The sequence below is a fragment of the Gorilla gorilla genome, chromosome 4, assembly GCF_029281585.2.
Source record: "Gorilla gorilla gorilla isolate KB3781 chromosome 4, NHGRI_mGorGor1-v2.1_pri, whole genome shotgun sequence".
NCBI lineage: Eukaryota > Metazoa > Chordata > Mammalia > Primates > Hominidae > Gorilla > Gorilla gorilla.
This window is the reverse complement of record NC_073228.2, coordinates 144470420-144486879: the sequence shown is the minus strand read 5'-3', so window position 1 is coordinate 144486879 and position 16460 is coordinate 144470420. Positions and strand designations below refer to the sequence as shown.

General features: G+C 45.3%; 2 protein-coding genes across 2 annotated transcripts in view; one reads left to right on the top strand and one right to left on the bottom strand.

Annotated features, from left to right (window-relative positions):
- TMCO6 (transmembrane and coiled-coil domains 6) overlaps positions 1-16460 on the bottom strand; it is a 46390-nt gene that overhangs the window by 7891 nt on the left and 22039 nt on the right. The gene's annotated exons all lie outside the window — the stretch shown is intronic.
- CD14 (CD14 molecule) lies at positions 3827-5765 on the top strand. Its single transcript, XM_004042646.4, has 2 exons — positions 3827-4428; positions 4517-5765. Exons 1-2 carry the CDS (start codon positions 4426-4428, stop codon positions 5639-5641), a joined length of 1128 nt encoding a protein of 375 aa, XP_004042694.1. The 5' UTR covers positions 3827-4425; the 3' UTR covers positions 5642-5765.

Sequence of the window (16460 nt, the reverse complement as noted above, 5' to 3'; positions counted from 1 at the left end):
GGGGCGGCCTTAGAATTTTATTTTTGCTTTACAGAATGTTCACCACGATGACCATTATTCTCATTTTATATGTGATGAAAATGAGAAAGATATCATTATTTCACTTCTCTGCATAAAACTGAATTCCCATAATTTTTAGGATAAAATCTTTCACCAAATGTGGAGTGCCACTAGTCTACTAGGCACTGAGGAAACACTAGTGAATAAAAAACCGTGTTCCTCACATTCAAAATTGGAATTGTGGCCGACTTAGCCCTACATGGTCTAACCCCTGCATACCTCTCCAATCTGGACTCACCTCTTCTGGGACCTTCTCTTTGTCAACAAGCCCTGCTCTTTTTCTCCTCCACCCTACTCCCACTCTTGGGGGAGGCTCTTGCACAAGCTGTTTTCTCTGCCTGCATCCTTCCCTTTTCTTTCTACCAGCATCCTTCCCTCAACACCATTCTCAACATGTCAAGTCCAGTGTCACCTACTCAGAACCATTGTACCAATGACCCAGCTTCTTCACAACCCTTTTCACAGCTATCATTAAGTTATAGTGTAACTATTTGATGTTGTCTCCTCCCAGACCCCCTTGGCAGCTCCAGAAGATTAGGGTCCCGGTGGCACCTAAGAATTTTTACAGGAAACCTCTAATTTTTAAAAAGCCACATAACTTAGGCAAAGGTTCAATTAAGTACAAATCTAGGAAAAAGGTTATTCTTAAAACCAATTTCTTTCCCTTGAACTTAATTCTACCCCTTGGAGTTAATCAATGAAGTCTGCAATCTCTTCCACAAAACAGCATGTTAAAATATCTACAGGCCATCATTCCATCCACCATATCTTCTCTCCCAGTATCCATCCAGCCCCTGGAGAGCCATTTACTGAGTACCTGCTGTGCACCATGCTCTGGCCAGGGATAGGGCCTGGATCTTGAGCCCTTCCTCATGCAACTGTCTGGCTTCTTTTTTTAATTTTTTAATTAAAAATATTTTATTTTCTTATTTCCCCAAGAAAAACTTTTTTTTTTTTTTTGAGCCAGGGTCTTGCTCTGTTGCCCAGGCTGCAGTGCAGTAGTGCAATCATGGCTTATCACAGCCTGGAACTCAGCCTTAAATGATCCTTTCAGCTTGGCCTCCCAAAGTGCTAGAATTACAGGCATGAGCCACTGCACCTAACCCAGGATAGCTTCTAAGACCCACACTTGGCCCAGCAAGGTGGCTCATGCCTATAATCCCACCACTTTGGGAGATGGAGGTGGGTGGATCACCTGAGGTCAGGAGTTCGAGACCAGCCTGACCAACATGGTGAAACCCCGTCTCTACTAAAAATGCAAAATTAACCAGGCGTGGTGGCACATGCTTGTAATCCCAGCTACTCAGGAGACTGAGGCAGGAGACTCGCTTGAACCCAGGAGGTGGAGGTTGCGGTGAGCCAAGATTGCATCATTGCACTCCAGCCTGGGCAACAAGAGTGAAACTCCATCTAAAACAACAACAATAACAACAACAACAAAACCCACACGTGCTCCAGGTGGGGAAGATGAAACAAGTTCCCAGCCAAAAGCTATATTCTGCCCAGTGTCTGCTCAGACAGCTACAGCTGCCCAAATTGCCTTTCTGTATCTACCTGTCTAGCAACACTGTTAACCCTGTAAGAACCAGCTCCATGTCCCGTCTTGTACAGGGCTGGCTGTTCCTTTCTCCAGACCATGTTCCTCCCCTCCGCCCCTCTCCCCCAACAACACAAGCCTTTGGTTTCTCTTCTTTTAAGAGCCCTCTGCACTATGGACGGAAGTTCTGGGTTCATGTTTGCTCTACCCACCTCCTGGAGCACTTCAGGGACTTGTCTTTATCATGTCTGTGTCCCAGGGCTTTCTACCAACCCTAGTACTCGGTAGACAAATGACAGATATTTGTTGAATCAAGCTGTGAGTTGGAGATCTTTGCAGAACCATCACTGCCCCTCTTAACTTGGAACTCCCCACCCAGAGTGCCTCCCCTAAGATGATGAGGTGTCAGACTTCAGTGGCCTGAGTTCTCTGAAAGCAGAGACTCTGAGAAAGAAGACTAGTCATCAAGACTACACTGAAAAGATGTGTTTCTGTGCCAAAGACTTTACTCACAAACAGGTAATACTATCATCTCCATTTTACAGAAGGGAGGCCCAAGTCTCATAACCTCAGTCGTAAAGCTGGGATTCCAAGACTGGCTATCTGACTTCGAGTCAGATATACTCATATCTTGGTCCTCAGGGATATCACAGAGGCCTGGCATGGCACCAGGGCATGGCCCAGTGCATTGGGGTATGCCCAACAGGACCCGCAGGGGGCAGTGATGAGCCTTCTTGTTTGGATTGGGGACAAATCTGCAGCTACTTCTTTCTCAATTAAAGAGGAAGTGGGAATTTAAAAAAGACTTTCTGCCGGGCGCGGTGGCTCACACCTGTAATCCCAGCACTTTGGGAGGCCGAGGCGGGTGAATCACCTGAGGTCGGGAGTTCGAGACCAGCCTGACCAACATGGAGAAACCCCATCTCTACTAAAAATACAAAATTAGCCGGGTGTAGTGGCACATGCCTGTAATCCCAGCCGCTCGGGAAGCTGAGGCAGGAGAATTGCTGGAACCTGGGAGGTGGAGATTGCAGTGAGCTGAGATCGCGCCCAGCCTGGGCAACAAGAGCAAAATTCCGTCTCAGATAAATAAATAAAAATAAAAAAGACTTTCAGGCCGGGTGTGGTGGCTCTCGCCTGTAATCCCAGCACTTTGAGAGGCCAAGGCAGGCGGATCACCTGAGGTCAGGAGTGCCTGGTCAACATAGTGAAACTCTGTCTCTACTAAAACTACAAAAATTAGCTGGGCGTGGTGGTGGGCTCCTGTAATCCCAGCTACTCAGGAATCTGAGGCAAGAGAATTGCTTGAACCTGGGAGGCGGAGGTTGCAGTGAGACAAGATCACGCCACTGCACTCCAGCCTGGGCAACAGAGCAAAACTCAGTCTCAAAAAAAAAAAAAAAAAAAAAAGACTTTCATATAGTTCTTTCCCCAGAGGTCTAGGGATGTGGACCTGTGAGGGCTGTTGTAAATGCATAGCTCCTTATTCTCTGGGACATTTGTTGTTTTTTTGTTTTGTTTTGTTTTGTTTGCTGTTTTTTTCGTTTCGTTTTGTTTTCTGTTTTTGTTTGTTTTTTGCAAAACTGGTGAGTTACTAATTAATCCTCATTCAACATAGTCCCATCCCTTCCTTCCTAGGGCACAGAGATTGTACTGAGGGGAGGGCAGGAGAGAGCAACGTGCAAGTGGGAAAACTGATTCAAAATACCTTGCTTCACAATTTCAGGACAGAAAATGGATAGCGTAAGTGACCCAGAGACTTGGCCAATGTGTCTCTGTTAAATACCTCCACTTTTAAGAAAGTTAGTACTGCCAGGCACAGTGGCTCACGCCTGTAATCCCAGCACTTTGGGAGGCCGAGGCGGGTGGATCACAAGGTCAGGAGTTCAAGACCAGCCTGGCCAAGATGATGAAACCCCGTCTCTACTAAAAAATACAAAAATTAGCTGGGTGTGGTGGTGGGCACTTGTAATCCCAGCTACTCGGGAGGCTGAGGCAGAGAATTGCTTCAACCCAGGAGGCGGAGGTTGCAGTGAGCCGAGATCATGCCACTCTACTCCAGCCTGAGCAACAGAGCGAGACTCTATCTCAAAAAAAAAAAAAAAAAAGAAAGAAAGTTATTACTTAATCAAAGGAGCAAGGAAAAAAAAAGGAAGGGGGAATTTTTCTTTAGACCAACTTCCTTTTCTTGAACCTAATTCTACCCCCCTTGGTGCCAACAGATGAGGTTCACAATCTCTTCCACAAAACATGCAGTTAAATATCTGAGGATATTCAGGGACTTGGATTTGGGTGGCAGGAGATCAACATAAACCAAGACAAGGAAGAAGTCAAAGAAATGAATCAAGTAGATTCTCTGGGATATAAGGTAGGGGGATTGGGGGGGTTGGATAGTGCAGAGTATGGTACTGGCCTAAGGCACTGAGGATCATCCTTTTCCCATACCCACCAGAGAAGCCTTAGGCTCCCGAGTCATCAGGGCATTCACCGCCTGGGGCGCCTGAGTCATCAGGACACTGCCAGGAGACACAGAACCCTAGATGCCCTGCAGAATCCTTCCTGTTACGGCCCCCCTCCCTGAAACATCCTTCATTGCAATATTTCCAGGAAAGGAAGGGGGCTGGCTCGGAAGAAGAGAGGTGGGGAGGTGATCAGGGTTCACAGAGGAGGGAACTGAATGACATCCCAGGATTACATAAACTGTCAGAGGCAGCCGAAGAGTTCACAAGTGTGAAGCCTGGAAGCCGGCGAGTGCCGCTGTGTAGGAAAGAAGCTAAAGCACTTCCAGAGCCTGTCCGGAGCTCAGAGGTTCGAAAGACTTATCGACCATGGTGAGTGTAGGGTCTTGGGGTCGAACGCGTGCCACTCGGGAGCCACAGGGGTCGGATGGGGCCTCCTAGACCTCTGCTCTCTCCCCAGGGGCGCGCGTCCTGCTTGTTGCTGCTGCTGCTGCCGCTGGTGCACGTCTCTGCGACCACGCCAGAACCTTGTGAGCTGGACGATGAAGATTTCCGCTGCGTCTGCAACTTCTCCGAACCTCAGCCCGACTGGTCCGAAGCCTTCCAGTGTGTGTCTGCAGTAGAGGTGGAGATCCGTGCCGGCGGTCTCAACCTAGAGCCGTTTCTAAAGCGCGTCGATGCGGACGCCGACCCGCGGCAGTATGCTGACACGGTCAAGGCTCTCCGCGTGCGGCGGCTCACAGTGGGAGCCGCACAGGTTCCTGCTCAGCTACTGGTAGGCGCCCTGCGTGTGCTAGCGTACTCCCGCCTCAAGGAACTGACGCTCGAGGACCTAAAGATAACCGGCACGATGCCTCCGCTGCCTCTGGAAGCCACAGGACTTGCACTCTCCAGCTTGCGCCTACGCAACGTGTCGTGGGCGACAGGGCGTTCTTGGCTCGCCGAGCTGCAGCAGTGGCTCAAGCCAGGCCTCAAGGTACTGAGCATTGCCCAAGCACACTCGCCTGCCTTTTCCTGCGAACAGGTTCGCGCCTTCCCGGCCCTTACCAGCCTAGACCTGTCTGACAATCCTGGACTGGGCGAACGCGGACTGATCGCGGCTCTCTGTCCCCACAAGTTCCCGGCCATCCAGAATCTAGCGCTGCGCAACACAGGAATGGAGACGCCCACAGGCGTGTGCGCCGCACTGGCGGCGGCAGGTGTGCAGCCCCACAGCCTAGACCTCAGCCACAACTCGCTGCGCGCCACCGTAAACCCTAGCGCTCCGAGATGCATGTGGTCCAGCGCCCTGAACTCCCTCAATCTGTCGTTCGCTGGGCTGGAACAGGTGCCTAAAGGACTGCCAGCCAAGCTCAGAGTGCTCGATCTCAGCTGCAACAGACTGAACAGGGCGCCGCAGCCTGACGAGCTGCCCGAGGTGGATAACCTGACACTGGACGGGAATCCCTTCCTGGTCCCTGGAACTGCCCTCCCCCACGAGGGCTCAATGAACTCCGGCGTGGTCCCAGCCTGTGCACGTTCGACCCTGTCGGTGGGGGTGTCGGGAACCCTGGTGCTGCTCCAAGGGGCCCGGGGCTTTGCCTAAGATCCAAGACAGAATAATGAATGGACTCAAACTGCCTTGGCTTCAGGGGAGTCCCGTCAGGACGTTGAGGACTTTTCGACCAATTCAACCCTTTGCCCCACCTTTATTAAAATCTTAAACAACGGGTCCGTGTCATTCATTTAACAGACCTTTATTGGATGTCTGCTATGTGCTGGGCACAGTGCTGGATGGGGAATTCATCATACTTAGGCTTTCTTCATCCTAACTCCCTAAGAAACCCTATCTGTCCTCCTCAAGAAAAGAACTGCGGGGATAGAAGGAGCCAGGAAAGGACTCCTGGCTAGGGCTACATGGGAGAAACAATGAGTGTGCAGTCAGGGCTTTCTGAGCAGATTATTGGCATCTGGATTAAAAGGTATTTGCATGATATTTGGAAGATACAAAATATTTCCTCTCCTATGCACTTCCCAAGAGCCAGCTGCTCCCTTTCAAAGGTAATAAAACCCACAGCCATTTGCTTATTTCCTTATTCTCTCTCTCTCACACACACACACACACTCACACACCCTCCCTCTCCCTCTCTGTCTGTCTCCCTTACCACTCAAGGAAGAGGGACAGCCTCCTATCCTGCACAAGCTCTGAGTTTCATAATATTAGGGTTCCTCTCTTGTAAAACCTCTCTACACCCGGAGGCTTTCACTGTGTCACTCCCCGACATAATGGGAAATTTGGGCCTAGGGAACTGACGCAAGATACAGTCGGTCTCTGAATTAGAGATCCTGTGTTCTGTTAGTACATATGCAGATAACCTTTTCAGGCTGACTGATTGGCAAATAGGAAAGCATCTCAGACTCTTCAAAACTTCAGAATAAACAGGATTTGTCCTCTAGTCCACATTAGCTCAGAGACCTACAGCATCAGCCATCAAGAGGTGCTGTTTCTTCTGAGCCCCTTCTTCATTTCAATGAGGAGGCAGCCACATCTATCAGAGAGCTAGATGCCTGCCTCACAGGGAGCATGGGAGAGAGGTGGGAGGAGGCATATAGGCCCAGCACCTGCCTCTGGCCAATGTCCAGAGCCACACAGATAGGAATAGGGAATGGAAATTAACATTGATAAGAGAGTTACAGACATTACCAGAACCAGACTCAAAATATGTCAGAAAACAGTTAAATTAGCTAGACACTCACTGGAATGTCCCCAAGGGGCCTTCAACCAGCCAGTTGAGAGATTTCTAGTATCAGAGAATTAATCATCTCAAGGCAGTTTTTTTCTTCCCTTGAATAGCTCTGATCACACTTCATCAGATGGTTACAGAACCACATTTCACCTCAGGCCTTGTGCTAAAGCCTGAAATACAAAGATGAATCAGAAACATCCATGCCCTTAGGGAATTCCAATCCAGTGGGGGTCGGGGGAACACATAAAAGATAGTTTTTTATGTGTGAGAAATAGCTGTGAGAATATATATAAATTTCTGTTGGTTAAGCCACCAGTCTATGGTATTTTATTACGGTAGCCTGAGCTGACTAAGGCAGTAGTGGTGATGTAACATATCTGATTGCAAAAAAAAAATTTTTTTTAAAGAGTAATATATCTGGGCCAGGTGTAGTGGCTCATGCCTATAATCCCAGCACTTTGGGAGGCTGAGGTGGGCGGATCACGAGGTCAAGAGATCGAGTCCATCCTGGCCAACATGAAGAAACCCTGTCTCTACTAAAAATACAAAAATTAGCCGGGTGTGGTGGCATGTGTCTGTAATCCCAGCTACTCAGGAGGCTGAGGCAGGAGAATTGCTCACTAGAACCTGGGAGGCAGAGGTTGCAGTGAGCCAAGATCACGCCACTGCACTCCAGCCTGAGCGAAAGAGTGAGACTCTGTCTCAAAAAAAAAAAGGGAGCAGATATTGTTGAGGATTGATATGTTATACAGGTTGACTATCCTTTTTTTTTTTTTTTTTTTTTGAGGCAGAGTTTCACTCTTGTTGCCCAGGCTGGAGTGCAATGGCGCAATCTCAGCTCACTGCAACCTCCACCTCCCAGGTTCAAGCGAATCTCCTGCCTCAGCCTCCCAAGTAGCTGGGATTATAGGCATGCACCACCACACCTGGCTAATTTTGTATTTTTAGTAGAGACGGGGTTTCTCCATGTTGGTCAGGCTGGTCTTGAACACCCAACCTCAGGTGATCTGCCTGCCTCGGGCTCCCAAAGTGCTGGGATTGCAGGCATGAGCCACCACACCCAGCCAGGTTGACTATCCTTTATCCAAAATGCTCCAGACCAGAAGTTTTGGATTTTTTTCAGATTTTGGAATATTTGCATATATATAATGAGATAGATTTGGATGAGACCCAAGTCCGAATACAAAATTCATTTATGTTTCATATACACTTTAGATAATAGCCTGAAGATAACTTTATACAATATTTTTGTCATGATTCCCTAAACAATATAGTATAACAACTATTTACATAGCATTTACATTGTATTAGGAATTATAAGTAATCTAGAGATGATTTAAAGCATGTGGGAGATGTATGTAGGTTATGTGCAAATACTGCAACATTTTATTTATTATTTTTATTTTTTTTAGTTTTTTGGGTTTTGTTTGTTTTGTTTTGTTTTGTTTTTTGAGACAGAGTCTCTCTCTGTCACCTAGGCTGGAGTGCAGTGGTTTGATCTCAGCTCACTGCAACTTCTGCATCCAGGGTTCAAGTGATGCCCCTGCCTCAGCCTTCTGAGTAGCTGGGATTACAGGCATGCACTACCACACCCTGCTAATTTTTGTATTTTTAGTAGAGACAGGGTTTCACCATGTTGGCCAGGCTAGTTGTGAACTCCTGACCTCAGGTAATCCACCTGCCTCTGCCTCCCAAAGTGCTGGGATTACAGGCATAAGCCACTGCACCCAACCTAAAGTTTTAACTGTTTGGATTGTAACCCATCACATATCCAGGATATGAATCATCCCTTTGTACAGTGTATCTACACTGTAGGCACTACTAGCTCGTTAGTAACTTAGGAGCTGTCTGGGTTGTCAGATCAACAGTTACCATATAGCAGTGCTTGTGTTCGGTAACCCTTATTTTACTTAATAATGGACCCCCAGTGCAAGAATAGTGATGCCCACAATTCAGATATGCCAAGAAAAGCCATAAAATGGCTGGGCATGGTGGCTCATGCCTGTAATCTCAGCACTTTGGAAGGCCGAGGTGGGTGGCTCACTGGAGGTCTCCAGACTTCAAGACCAGCCTGGCCAACATGGTGAAACCTGTCTCTACTGCAAATACAAAAATTAGCCAGATGTGGTGGTGTGCTCCTGTAATCCCAGCTATTTGGGAGGCTGAGGCAGGAGAATCACTTGAACCTGGGAGGTAGAGGTTGCAGTGAGCTGAGATCTCACCACTACACTCTAGCCTGGGTGACAGAGTGAGACTCTGTCTCAAAAAAAAAAAAAAAAGAAAAAGAAAAGCCGTAAAGTGCATCTATCAGAGGCATTCAAATCAGAGCAACTCCATCTTGAACAGGGGCTGGATAAAATGAGACTGAGACCTGCTGGGCCGCAATTTCAGGAGGTTAGGTATCTTAGTCACAAGTTTACATTTCAGGGAACAGAAACAGACCTAAGAAAGAGGGAAATATAGGACAAGTCAGAATATCCAAGCATGTCAATAGATGGTCTGTGTAAGTTGTGATAGGGTTCATAAAGTGGGAAAAAAAATATATATATAGCCGGGTGTGGTGGCGCATGCCTCTAATCCCAGCTACTCCAGAGGCTGAGGCAGGAGAATCACTTGAATCTGGGAGGCAGAGGTTGTGGTGAGCCGAGATTGCGCCACTGCACTCCAGCGTGGGCAACAAGAGTGAAACTCTGTCTCAAAAAAAAAAAAAAGATAGTTAACCTGTATACATATCAATCCTCAACAACAATATCTGCTCCCTTTCTCTGTTTTACTTGTCTTCACAGCATATTGCAATCAGATATGTTACTTGTTTTTTTTATTTTTTGAGATGGAGCCTCACTCTGTCACCCAGGCTGGAGTGCAGTGGCGCAGTCTTGACTCACTGCAACCTCTGCCTCCCAGGTTGAAGCGATTCTCCTGCCTCAGCCTCCTGAGTAGCTGGGACTACATGCGCCCGCCACCACACCTGGCTAATCTCAAAAAAAAAGAAAAGAAAAGAAAAGAAAAATGTAAAAACTGGCAAATGAAAAAGCTTACAACAACTGGATCTTCTTCTGTCTGTCTATTTACATATGTTGTGTGTGTGTAATGTTTATATAAAAGAGCTCTAATTAATTGGCTTAAAGAAAAAGCACTTAAATATTTTGTCAGAAAAATTAAAACTTTAATGCCTTTTAGTTCATATGACTTTAGTAATCCTTGGGAAATAAAGACAGTTTTAAAGATTATTGGTAAAATAAAAATGTCTTCAAAATTTAGACATTTGGTCTAAATTAGGCAGGTCAGACACTGAGTTTACTAAACTACATAAACTGCTTCCTTGATATGATCATTGTTCAACTTACCTGCTTTGGAACCATTAGATTCTAGATAATGCCTAGAGACATGTGGAGTTAGCCATGCCCTCTAGCTATGCTGGAAAGGTCAGACCTTATCTGCACTTCTGTCTGGTGTCCTAGGCTCCACACCTGGTACATAATTAAAATTGCTTACTTACCAGGTTTTTCACCAAAAAAAAAAAATGTTGCTGAGACGTAACATTGTAACATATGCAATTGAGACTAGTAGAGAAACAGTTTTACATGGAAAGTGTGTAAGGAAAGTGAATGTGTTTTTGGCAAAAGATTATAAGAAGGCACAGGAATGTGGATTTTTTTTTTTTTTTTTTTTGCCTAGTTTAGGGGGTTAAAGTATTACTTTAAGTTGGATAGGGAAAAGTAGAAGCTTTGAGCAAGTTGTGGCAGGTTTATGAAATATAAATTCTGTCTGTGGACATACTGGCTAAAGTTAAAGGGGTATTCAATTTTTCCATAAATTGAACATTGGAATAAAAGCACAATAGAGTTTTCTTAGAGCACTGATCTGCTCTTTAACAGAAAAATATAGGCTGGGCACTTTGGCTCATGCCTGTAATCCTAGCACTTTGGGAGGCCAAGGCAGGAGGATTGCCTGAGCTCAGGAGTTCAAGACCAGCCTGGGCAACATGGCAAAACCCCATCTCTACTAAACATACAAAAAATTAGCATGACATGGTGGCATGGTGGCAGAGGTGCAGCAAGCCAAGATCACAGGGTGAGACTCTGTTTCAAAAATAAAAATAAAAAAAGAAATGATAATAGATAGAGACACAAAGATTTGTGGCTGCTTAGAAGTGGGGTGGTCAAGGGGAATGACCTCTAATGGGATACAGTGCCAGTAATCCCAGACACTTGGGAGGCTGAGCCAGGAGAATCACTTGAACCCAGGAGGCAGAAGTTACAGTAAGCTGAAAGCATGCCACTGCACTCCAGCCAGGGTGACAAAGTGAGATTCTGTCTTAAAAAATAAAGAAAAAATATATAAAGGGTTATAAAAGGTTTATGAGACTCTTACCTTATGGTCAAATTGATTAAAATTGGATATCTTTGTCTATTAAGAATTGGGTTTGACATTAATAGTACACCATTGCATTCCAGCCTGGGTGATAGAGCAAGACTCCATCTCAAAAAAAAAAGAATACTGGGCATAGGTTGCTTAGAGCCACTCGCAGGTGGACAGTCCAGTAGGCAGTTAGCCATAGGGGCTAGAGCTTAGGGGACAGGTTTGGCCTGGCTATAAGAATTTGGGAGCCATCAGTGTAGAAATGCCTGTGGAAACTGTAGCCATGAATAGCCATGAGTAAGTTCACCCAGGCCAGGAGGGGAGAAAGAAGAGACCGTGCTAAAGAAGGAAACTGGGAACCATCAGTCAACATTTCAGGATGGAGAAAGCAGGGTCTTCAAAGGAGACAGAGAAATAGGAAGAGAACTTAGAACTTGAGACAGAGAACATAGGGAGACATGGTCAGCAACTCCCTATGCCTCCTCTCCTGTCATCTCCACCTTGTACACCAACATCACCCCCAACATATTCTAGCCATTCTTTCCTTTGCCTCTTGTTCTTCCCTCTGCCTGGAATGTTCTGGTCATTAATTTATTCATCCATTTAACAATTATTTATTGAGCTCCCACTACCTGACAAGCACTTTGGAAGTGCTGAGGACAAAGCACTTACAGTGAGCAAAGCGACAAAAGTTCCTGCTCTTAAAGTGTTCATACTGCAGTGGGGAGAAGAAAGTATAGAGTGCTAGATGATGGTAAGTGCTATGGGGAAAATAGAGCAGAGCCAAAACAGTCAGGATTGCTGGGCATAAGGGTGAAGGATTGCAAGTTTATAGTTGTTAGAATAGACCTCACATGAGGTGACTTCTGAGCAAAGATTTAAGGGAGGTGAGAGAGTGAGCCTTGTAGTTATCTGCTGGAAGAGCAGTCCAGGAAGAGGAAACATCCAGTACAAAGGCCCTGGAAGATATTGGCAATGATATCAGAGAGATAGCAAGTGGCCTCAATTGTTGTTTAAGGCTCACAGGCCACTGTGAAGCTTGGTTTTCACTCAGGTGAAATAGAGAGCCACCTGAGGATACTGACAAAGGGTAACATAAACTGGTTTCCATTTTTAAAGGATCACATTAGCTGCTATGTTGAAAGTAAACTATAGAGAGTAAGTTAGAAGACTCGTTGGGAATTTATACCAGTAACTCAGTCAAGAAATGATGGAGGCCGGGTGCAGTGACTCACGCCTGTAATCCTGGCACTTTGGGAGGCCAAGGCAGATGTATTATGAGGTCAGGAGTTTGAGATCAGCCTGGCCAAGACGGTGAAACCCTGTTTCTACTAAAAATACGAAAATTAGCCAGGCGCGGTGCCAAGCGCCTGTAATCCCAGCTACTCAGGAGGCTGAGGCAGAAGAATCACTTGTACCTGGAAGGCAGAGTTTGCAGTGAGCCGAGATCCTGCCACTGTACTCTAGCCTGGGCGCAGAGCAGGACTCCATCTCAAAAAAAAAGAAAGAAAGAAAGAAAGAAATGATAGTGAGGTTGGGTGCAGTGACTCATGCCTGTAATCCCAGCATTTTGGGAGGCCAAAGTGGGTGGATCACTTGAGGTCAGGAGTTCGAGACCAGCCTGGCCAATATGGCAAAACCCTGTCTCTACTGAAAATACAAAAAAAAATTAGCCCCAGCTACTCGGGAGGCTGAGGTGCAAGAATCACTTGAACCTGGGAGGCAGAGGTGCAGCGAGCCAAGATCACAGAGTGAGACTCCGTTTCAAAAATAAAAATAAAAAAAGAAATGATGATAGATAGAGACACAAAGATTTGTGGTTGCTTAGAAGTGGGGTGGTCAAGGGGAATGACCTCTAATGGGATACAGAATTTCTTTTTGGGGTGATAAAAATGTTCTAAAATTAAAGAGTGGTTATAGTTACACAACTCTGGTAATATAATAAACACCACTAAATTGAATACTTTTATTTATTTATTTATTTATTCATTTATTCATTTATTTTGAGATGGAGTCTCACTCTGTTACCCAGGCTGGAGTGCAAAGGTGTGATCTCGGCTCCTGCAACCTCCGCCTCCCAGGTTCAAGTGATTCACCTGCTTCAGCCTCCTGAGTAGCTGGGATTACAGGCAGGCACCACCAGGCCTGGCTAATTTTTGTATTTTTAGTAGAGACAGGGTTTCACCATTTTGGTCAGGCTGGTCTCAAACTCCTGACCTCGTGATCTGCCCACCTCAGCCTCCCACAGTGTTGGGATTACAGGCATGAGTCACCATGCCAAGCCTAAATTGAATACTTTAAAAGGGTGAATTTTATTTGTTGTGAATCACAACTCAATATAAAGCTGTTTAAGAAAACCCACACAAAAACATGGTGACAGTTGGATCAGGATAGTAGAGGTGGGGGGAAATAGTCAAATTATGCGCATTTTTTGAAGACAGAGCTCACAGGATTTTTACGTATAAAGGGTGGAACATGAGAAAGGGATGGCTGGGCAAGGTGGCTTATGCCTATAATCCCAGCACTTTGGGAGGCCAAGGCAGGAGGATCACTTGAGGCCAGGAGTTTGAGACTAGCCTGGGCAACATAGTGAGACCCTCCATCTCTATTTTTTTAAAATGTTTTAAGTATAAAAATTCAACTAAATTTTTAAAAAAGAGAAAAAAGGTGGGCTCAGGGATGACTCTATGGTTTGAGGCCTAAGTTATAAGACTTGATGAAATCACTAAAGATGTGCGCATAGATACATTTCGCCCTGTGGCTTAAACTTAATTATTTGTCTTAAAACATGTTATTTTGTAACTTGAACTGTTGTGGGATTTTTAAGGAATCAGAGAGACCGATGGGGTTCAGGATGATATTTATTAATTATTTAGGTGCACTGGCCCAGTCAGATTAACATCCAAAGGACTGAGCCCTGAACAAAGAGTTAAGTTACCTTTTAAGCATTTTGTGGGGTGGGGGAGATCTGTACAGGGGGAAGCATGCTACAGAAGTGAGAAACAAAGACAGTTATTTAATTAATTGAGACATGCATTACATCATTTCTTACTTTTCAAGGAAAAACATGTTTTGCAACTTGAGTTTATCTGTCTAGTGACTTTGCAGCTGCACAGCTAGGGAAACAGGGTCTTCACAATGCCTGGGAAAGGAGGAGAGATAAGGCTCACCAGCCATAGAAAAACAGGCAGTTAGTTTTTAAAGGACTCCAGCTCTTTCTCTTTCTCAAGGGGAATTGGGTTTTCTTACATACAACTTAGTTTCTGCTTACACACTCCTTAATTTCTTTTAATTCCTGTTCCAGAACATCTGTGTTATACCTTGAGAATTCAAAGCAGAAAGCAAAATCAAAGCCAGACATGGTGGCTCATGCTTGTTATCCCAGCACTTTGAGAGACCAAGCTGGGAGAATCACTTGAACCCAGGGGTTCGAGACCAGCCTGGGCAACACAGCAAGACCCAGTCTCTTTTAAAAAATAAAATATAAATACATAAAAAGAAAGTAAAATCATACAGAAAGCCAGAAATTTCTTCAGTCCCTCTAGTCAGATGCTTGCTTGTAGTTTTTGGTGTCCAAAAACGTTTCCCCATGCATTGCTCAGAAGCCTTTTTCTTTTTTTTCTTTTTTTTTTTTTTTGTAGCTAAAGCCCTGGCAGTAAGGAGAACCCAGCTGGTGTACAAGCTTCTAGCACATTTCTTATTTTCGTTGTTCCCTTCCACCACTTTCTGTAACATTCTTCACACAGTCTTTCCATGTATCTGCAATAACAGTTCTGAACTTCTTTTCACTGTTCTTGTATAACATCCTTTTGCAGATGGCTCTCTTAGCAGCAGAAGCAACAGCAGCTTGAAAACGTCAACACTACAGCCAGTGACAGAGTCTACTTCCAGCCCCTAACACCTCCACTCTTGTGTATCCTGACCCTGGAAAGCAGCTGGAGGAATAAACTTGAGCAGATAGGAGGGGCTACTTCATTTTCTAGATTTTTTTGTTAATGTCTGAGGACTGAGCCCAGGACACTGCAACATTAAGAAGTCACAAAAATGGGGAGGTATCGGGGAATCTGCCCCGATATTCACGTTGATTCTTTTCTATTTTCCTTAAGCATCGCCCAGCTTGAGAAACAAAGGGACAGTACAAAACAGAGAAATTTTAAAGCTGGGCGTCCGGGGGAGACATCACATGTCGGTAGGTTCCGTGATGCCCCACAAGCTGCAAAAACCAGCAAGTTTTTATTAGGGATTTTCAAAAGGAGAGGGAGTGTGCGAATAGGTGTGGGTCACAGACATCAAGTACTTTACAAGGTAATAGAAAATCACAAGGCAAGTGGAGGCAGGGCGAGATCACAGGACCACAGGACCGAGACAAAATTAAAATAGTTAATGAAGTTTCGGGCACCATTGTCATTGATAACATCTTATCAGGAGACAGGGTTTTGAGATCAACCAGTCTGACCAAAATTTATTAGGCGGAAATTTCCTCTTCCTAATAAGCCTGGGAGCGCTATGGGAGACTGGGGTCTATTTCACTCCTACAGCCTCAACCATAAGAGATGGCCACGCCCAGGGGGTCCAGTTCAGAGACCCACCCCCAGGTGTGCATTCTCTTTCTCAGGGATGTTCCTTGCTGAGAAAAGGAATTCAGCAATATTTCTCCCATTTGCTTTTAAAAGAAGAGAAATATGGCTCTGTTCCACCCGACTCACCGGCGGTCAGAGTTTAAGGTTATCTCTCTTATTCCCTGAACAATTGCTGTTATCCTGTTCTTTTTTCAAGGTGCCCGGATTTCATATTGCTCAAACACACATGCTGTACAATTTGTGCAGTTAATGCAATTATCACATAGTCCTGAGGCAACATACATCCTCCTCAGCTGACAGGATTGAGATTAAAGTAAAGACAGGCGTAGGAAATCACAAGGGTATTGATTGGGGAAGTGATAAGCGTCCATGAAATCTTTACAATTTATGTTTAGAGACTGCAGTAAAGACAGGCATAAGAAATTATAAAAGTATTAATTTGGGGAACTAATAAATGTCCACGAAATCTTCACAATCCACGTTCTTCTGTCACGGTTTCAGCCGGTCCCTCCATTTGGGGTCCCTGACTTCCTGCAACAGGGAGGAATCAGCAAAGGATACTAAGAAGGAATGGTCTTTGAAGGAAGTAGAACAGAAGAGAGAAATGTCCTGGAAGCCAAGTGAAGAAATTGATTCCAAGAGAGGCAGTGGGTCCAATAGTGGGTTAAATGCTGATGATAGGTCTTTTGGGCATATATTCCGAGTGAAATTGCTGGATCATATGGTGATTCTATTT